The 6772-nt window shown below is 34.0% G+C and overlaps 1 protein-coding gene across 1 annotated transcript; it reads left to right on the top strand.

Moving 5' to 3' along the window:
• The first annotated feature begins 252 nt into the window (after window positions 1–252).
• LOC148173249 (uncharacterized) lies at window positions 253–6523 on the top strand. Its single transcript, XM_088039857.1, has 2 exons — window positions 253–1976; window positions 6361–6523. Exons 1-2 carry the CDS (start codon window positions 253–255, stop codon window positions 6521–6523), a joined length of 1887 nt encoding a protein of 628 aa, XP_087895983.1.
• The last annotated feature ends 249 nt before the right edge of the window (window positions 6524–6772 follow it).

Here is a 6772-nt window from a genome sequence, read left to right as displayed (position 1 = left end):
TAGTACATCTGTCCAACGAATAAACAATGTAATTAGCAAACAACGAAAAACAAAGCATTTCCTACTGATGGGATTTAAATTAAATCTGAAGTCAGCCCACTCTGTATTTTTGTAAAACTTTATTACAATACTCAGTTTATTGTTTTCTTCCCAGTAGGGTAAACAGTACAAATGTCTGTAATGGACACGATTAGCCACAAAAAGTGAAGACAAACATTTCGTATTGCACTCACTTTAATTCCAGATCGGAAGATGACACGAAGCAAAACGCTCCTAATTTTCCCCCTTGTTATTTCTGTGTTTGGAAGTAAGGGGGAGATCCAGTCAGAGACGGCTGAATTCATACGAAAAATAGCTACAATGAGCGAACAGAGATCGCTTATATTAATACACAACGCCTTGGAGAATTTCCCTGAACATCTATACAAGTTGGAATTGCCGATATACAATATAAACCTGGCAGACGTGAAAAAATTCAATGGTAAATATAACTCCGGATACCATATCGAGACGACCTACGAAGAAAGTAAATTGTATTTTATATTTATGACGAATTTACAAGATATCTACGTTGATCTGCCGATAATCCGAAAAATCTATTTCTGGAGAGACAGAGACAAGGCCATCGTGTTTGTTAATGGGAATTACAGCCTCCCGGAGCTCAAAGAAAGTTTCCTTTTTTGTTATCAATTTTATATCGTTAATATAGTATTCGCGTTCCTCGGTGATAAAATCGAAGCTTTCTCTTATAATCCCTTTAAACGGGATTATTCCCTCTTCATGGAGAATCCGGGGAATTTATTCCCGGACAAATTCCAGAATTTGCACGGTTATCGATTGAGGATATCGATGTTTCCGACTATAATCAACAGAGTAGAAGGAGGAAAATATAACGGCGCTGATGGGTTAATGTCACGTACCATCGCCCACCATCTTAATACCTCCTACACCTACGTCGAGCCCAGAGTTAGTGACGAAGCGCCCGTTCTAAACCAATACCGTGACGTTGCTGAAAGGCTCACAGATGTAGGATTTAACACACGCTACATCAAGTTCAATTTTAAGAACTTAATCGAAAAAGTGTATCCGCACGACAGAGACGATCTCACTATTTTAATCCCAAAAATTACCATGAAAAAATTCAATGGATTACGCTCGCTGCTGGATGATCTCATTTGGTTTTTGGCACTCGCAACATCAATTTTTTTCTTTTTCTTCATGCTTGCAAGCACGATGATCAGCGGCAGAAAAGTTAATATCGACGAACTAGTTATCATGATCGTCGCTCTATTATTAAACAAACCAGTTCAAGAACGACAGGAACTCAATTTCAGACTCGGGCTCATGTCGTATTTGATTTTCTCCATCTTTCTTAATACTCTAATACTATGCAGATGGACAAGTATTTTCACGGCTCCTTCTCATTTTCATGGTATTCAAACTTTAAAGGAATTGGCTGAAACCAAATACGAAATCATAACAATTGACCGCTTTCAGGAACTGTTAAACGCGTCATTAGACTCAGATCTCCGGGAGAAAATGCTGCAGCGTTTTACTCTCATAGATGAACCGCAATATTTAGAGGAGATACGAAAGTGCAGAGATGTGGTTTTTATATGTAAAGACCACTTAGCTAATTACGCAAAAATTCAACAAGAAAATTATCCGAATGGAATTCAATTTTACCGCATCATGAAAGAACGGATTTTACCGACTCTTAGTTGTTATATCGTGAGTTATGGATCACCATTTTTAAAACGATTTGATGAATTAGTGAGAAGAATTGTTGAAGCAGGGATATATGATTATTGGAAAGCAAAAACGTGGCACAACTTGGGTGTTGATAACGAGTTCCGCTTTGCTAAGGAAACTGATGGAAAAACCAGTCCTTTGTCTCTTGACGACATTTCAGTGGCAGCGAAGATTCTTCTTTATGGACTCGGAGCTGCGCTTGTCATGTTTCTGTTAGAAGTTTTGTCAATAAAGGTGTTTAAGTTTTGAAATTTGTGACTGTGCTTTCCAGTATGCCAGAAAAACTAGAGAAAAAATTGGAAAGTTGCTGAAAATGGTGGATGCGCCGGGATAACTGTTCGATCAAAATTTATTTAATTCACTGGTAAACAAATTTAAAAAAAAATATTAGAAGAGATATTTTTTTCCTGATTCTGAATTCTGAATGTGAAGTCTGCTTTGCTTCATTAGGCCCGGATTCAGAGATATGCTTCAAACACGATTTTTTAGGTTCTTCTGTACAAACAATTAATTTCTTTAATTTTTCTTAAAAACTTGCAAATTAACAAAATTTCTTGACAGTGTTTTGGAAAGCCAATTTAATAAGCTTTACTAAGACTTATAAAACTTTTCGCTAGTGTTAGTACTTCCAATTAGATTTTTGAATAACAAATCTTATGTTCCAAAAAAAAGTGTTTTTAGTGATACTGGTATAAAATTTTGCATCTAACTCAAAAATTATTGTTTCAATTTTTTGTTGTAATATATCATTAAAAAGACTAAGATTTTGTTCTTCTGACGCGTTAAAAGTGCATTGATATCTCCTGTCGTTTAGAAATTACAGGACAGAAAATGTTGAGAAATTTTTCAAAAAAATTAAACTTTCTATTTTTTGACGACTTTGGTCAAAATCAATACCATTGCTTACAAAGTCGTCATTTCTAGGCACATATTGGGTTTTAAAATGATTTTAATGCTAACACAGCCCAGAATAAAACATTTTATATAAATTTTTGATGACGAAGGGTTCAAAGTTTGCTTTTAAACCAAAAAAATGTAAGGGTAAATATCATTAAAAAAAATTTTTTGCGAAACACAATGGATAACTATTAACACAAATACTCGTGAATTTAAATAAAATAAAATAAATAATATCATCAATTTTACAAAAATATTATCTGGGGCGAAAAATGCTCTAGATTGATACGAAAACGTCAAATTTATTAAAATTATAAGAACTCGACTAACAACTTTTTAACTGTTTCTACCTATAATGTTGCATCCTGACCAGCGAAACTCAAAATTTATTGCAAAACTACAGTTTTGTGACTAGACAAACAAAATATTTACAAAACCTTCTAAAGTTAAGCAAATTTGATTTTTTTTTTCTAAAAATCACTTCAAATTTGTCATATGTAACTTAAATTAAATGTAAATTAAAAGAGATAATTAGAAAATTAGAAAACAGAGAACTCGACAATTTATAACAACGTATTACACTATCGAAATAAAAGTATAAATTCAGGACTTCAATGCAAAAAATTCTCAAAAAGTTCCTTAAAACTGTTCGCCAGTTTTTTCAAATATCTTAGCAAAAACCAACTTTTCCGGCGACTTCTACAGGGTCCGGCAACACTTGTGTCCACCCCCAAAATCATCTTTAATTTTAAAGATAAAACTTTCAAAATTTGCATACGCTCACAATTAACAAAGCTCTAGAAGCTGACGCAAAAATTTGTTTTTTATCACTGATAGTTTTGGCGTCGCGACGCTTTGAAAATGTAATTTTTAGGTAATTGTGGGGGTTTGTGATATCAACCCCTAATATAATTTTTTTTCAATATAAATATGTTTTAAATATCTCAGTTGTTATTTTAGATTCAATGCAAATTGTCTTCAAAATTTGAGAAAAAAATGCTGTTTTATCAAGTTAGTTTCCAATTTCATTACGTCAAAATTGGGAACTACGTTTACACCCATCTGTCAACATCTTGTGTCACAAATGACATCAATTCTTTGGCTCGCTTTAGATTGTAACAAAAGTCTTAATTGGTGAAATTGTCGCTTTGTCGATGTTAATTAACGATTTGTGGTGTCCAAAATGTGCAACATGCCCGAGTTAATCAAGATTAGCCTTTATAAAAGTGAATGAAGTGACTTGTGAAATTTTGGTGTAAACGTAGTTTGCCACTGCGCCGTCATAATTTTGAAAACTAACTTGATAAAGCAGCGATTTTTTCGCAAATTTTAAACACAATTTGTATTTGATTTAAAACAAAAATTCAAATATTTTTGTTACAGTTATATCGAAAAAAATTTGAATTCGCGAATATTTCCCCAAAAACTCAAAAATCGCTAAAAATTAGACTTCTTGGGCGTCGCGACGCTAAACAAACCGTGATAAAAAACAATTTTTTTTGTCAGCTTCTAGAGCTTCGTCAACTGTGAGCGTATGCAAATTTTCAAAATTTTGTCTTTAAAATTAAAGACGATTTTGGGGGTGGACACAAGTGTTGCCGGACCCTGTATAGTTCATTAGAAAGCGCTTCTAATTACCTTTTTAAGGATGTTATTATAAAGTTTACTGATTTTGCAAGTTGTTAATCAAAACTAAAAAAAAATGAAAGTGAACGAGGAGTACTCAATAAAAATTTATTTTACTAATATCTCTGAGCCCTGGACCTGATGAAACAAAACGCGCTTTGAATTCAGAATCCAAAGATAATTCTACTTTTAAAACGACAAATTGCGTCCAAAACGCGTTGACTAGTGTTATTAAGCAGTTTACTAAAAATGGTGAATGCGCCGGAATAAATGTATTTTTAACAATTTTTTTGCTTTCCTCTTTTGCATTACTAATAAAAATTACCCAGTAAATCCAAAAAATACTTCCCGGTTAAGAAACGTAAACTGAACACCATCTGCGATTTCATTATTACCTCCAACGCGTGCCAAAGACATTCGTCTTATCTGGCAAAACATAAAACACATTTCACCAACTATTTCAGAAAATTTAATCAAACAAACGGAAAAAACCGGGAAACGTTAAGCCAAATAGGTGGCTTTAACAACATGAATGGAATTTTCCAGGGAAGAAGAAGCCATTAAAAACCATCATCCGTGAAAGAACTTGAGTTCTACTATACTTTGTATCCGTCTAACATTTGCAAGTAAAATATTTGTGTGGATAAATATTTAATGCAGCTTCAACTCTAACGGGAAATAATGAAAGTTTGTTATAAGTTGATAACAGGAAATAAACAAACATTGGAGGCAGCTTAAATATCCAGTTCAGAGCTTTTGGCGTAGAAAACATCCAAACTATGTTTGGTTTAACTATGTTCGCTTTAGTGGCAAGTCGGAAAAATTACACCAACATTGTGCGAACTATGCTCAAATCACCAATAAAGTTAAAAATTCAATAAAAAGCCACTCAGAATTGTAATTGATATCGATCTGAATAAGGGAAAGCGAGAGGTGATGAGAATCCGGTGGATACTTCAGACATTAAAGAACCGTAAAATCTCGATGCTCTTGAATAATTTACAACATTTTTGTGGAATTTCGTCGGCGTGAGTAAACGCAATTATTTTCCTCATCCTTAGTTAATAACACATGTCAAACAAGAAGTGAGCAATATGTGTAGTTATGTGAAAAATGGCCTCGTTTCTCGGCGCAATTACCCCACTTTTCCTCTTGTTGACATAACGGCTAACCGCCGTTTTCTGAAAAATGCAACCGCAAATACAATAATTCGTTCAATTTAGAACACAGAACCGGATTAAATTTATTTCCCAAACACAAAGAAAAAATTCGTCATTTAAAACCGGGGGCAAATACGCCCACTGATGACATTGACACGGGAAAACAACTCCTGGAAAAATGCATTCGATAATGACGCACACGTCAATTGTGAGGTCGCAGACCGGAAAATTCAATCCTCTAATAGGAGTGTAATTTTTTTGGCGCAAAGACAAATTGGAAAGTAAACACGTTATAAAAAGCCCAATTGACTCCAAGATGACTAATAAGGTTGTTAACTTTGACGTCTTAAGAAGTTCGCATTGTAAACCTGAAAAAATGACACAAATAAACGAGGCGTTTCACTCCATTAGTCGGAATAAATCGAAATTGAAAGTAATTAATATACTTGAGTCATTTTTCAATCAAGCTGCTTCCTTGCGACGAGAATTTCATAGCGGAAGTCCAAAGAGGATACAAAAAAAATAGGTCAAATCCAATCAGTTGAACTCCAGGGAACATTTTCGGGACGAAATCGGCTTGTAACCGCACAATTAAAAATATATCGTCAGAAATAAACAATTCTTTCCAACAGAGAAGAATGGAATTTTTATTAAATGACTCCACATATTTCCAATTCATTACCAAGCGAATTAAATTTAGTACGAATTTTCATATTTGCTTTGATTAATGTGCGCTTTAATAAAATTCCCCTCAGGGGGATGAATTTTTACATGAATACTTAACATTTCCCATTCTTAAAGCCTGCATACTTTTCGCGGTTGCCTTAGGCAATCCTTAAAATATGCATTTTGGTATTTGTTAATGAAGGTTTGTGCAGAATATTCCCAAGCTTTTCACGAATTAAGTTCATAGCTCGTTTTGCAGATGCGTAATGATTGAAGCGTTGTTATCCATCAGCGCCACTGGAGAAAGAGCAAAGAAATACTGCAGCATTAAAGAAGGCAAGGAATCTTATCAAGAAGTGAGAGTGCGACTAAGAGATGTCGCAACAGTTTGCTGCGAAAATTTGTATTGGCGAGTTCAATGATTCCGAAATGATATGCAAATCGTGCATAATTTATCTGTGGACTTCGAGCATTGTGAAGATAAATGAAGTTTGGGCGAGGACAATCCAAGTAATCTTTGTTAATTGTTGCACTAAGAAACTCACAGATAGAACAGGAATTATTCTTGTTTTTAAACTGCCTCTGTTTTGCAATGTTTAAGAAATCTTGGAAAATTTTCGTTCGTCCTAAATTTCAAAGTTTCTAAAACTTATAACTCTTTGGATCAAGAA

The sequence above is a fragment of the Gnatocerus cornutus genome, chromosome 6 (genome assembly GCF_029298725.1).
Source record: "Gnatocerus cornutus isolate USDA-ARS CGAHR chromosome 6, icGnaCorn1.1, whole genome shotgun sequence".
Lineage (NCBI taxonomy): Eukaryota > Metazoa > Arthropoda > Insecta > Coleoptera > Tenebrionidae > Gnatocerus > Gnatocerus cornutus.
This window is presented reverse-complemented; position numbering and strand designations above follow the sequence as displayed.

Bases quoted from the DNA above. Each gene is read 5' to 3' on its own strand.
- LOC148173249 (XM_088039857.1), top strand. From the start codon at position 253: ATGACACGAAGCAAAACGCTCCTAATTTTCCCCCTTGTTATTTCTGTG. The intron at 1,977-6,360 runs GTCAATAAAGGT...CTCGTTTTGCAG, and splicing joins ATGTTTCTGTTAGAAGTTTT to ATGCGTAATGATTGAAGCGT.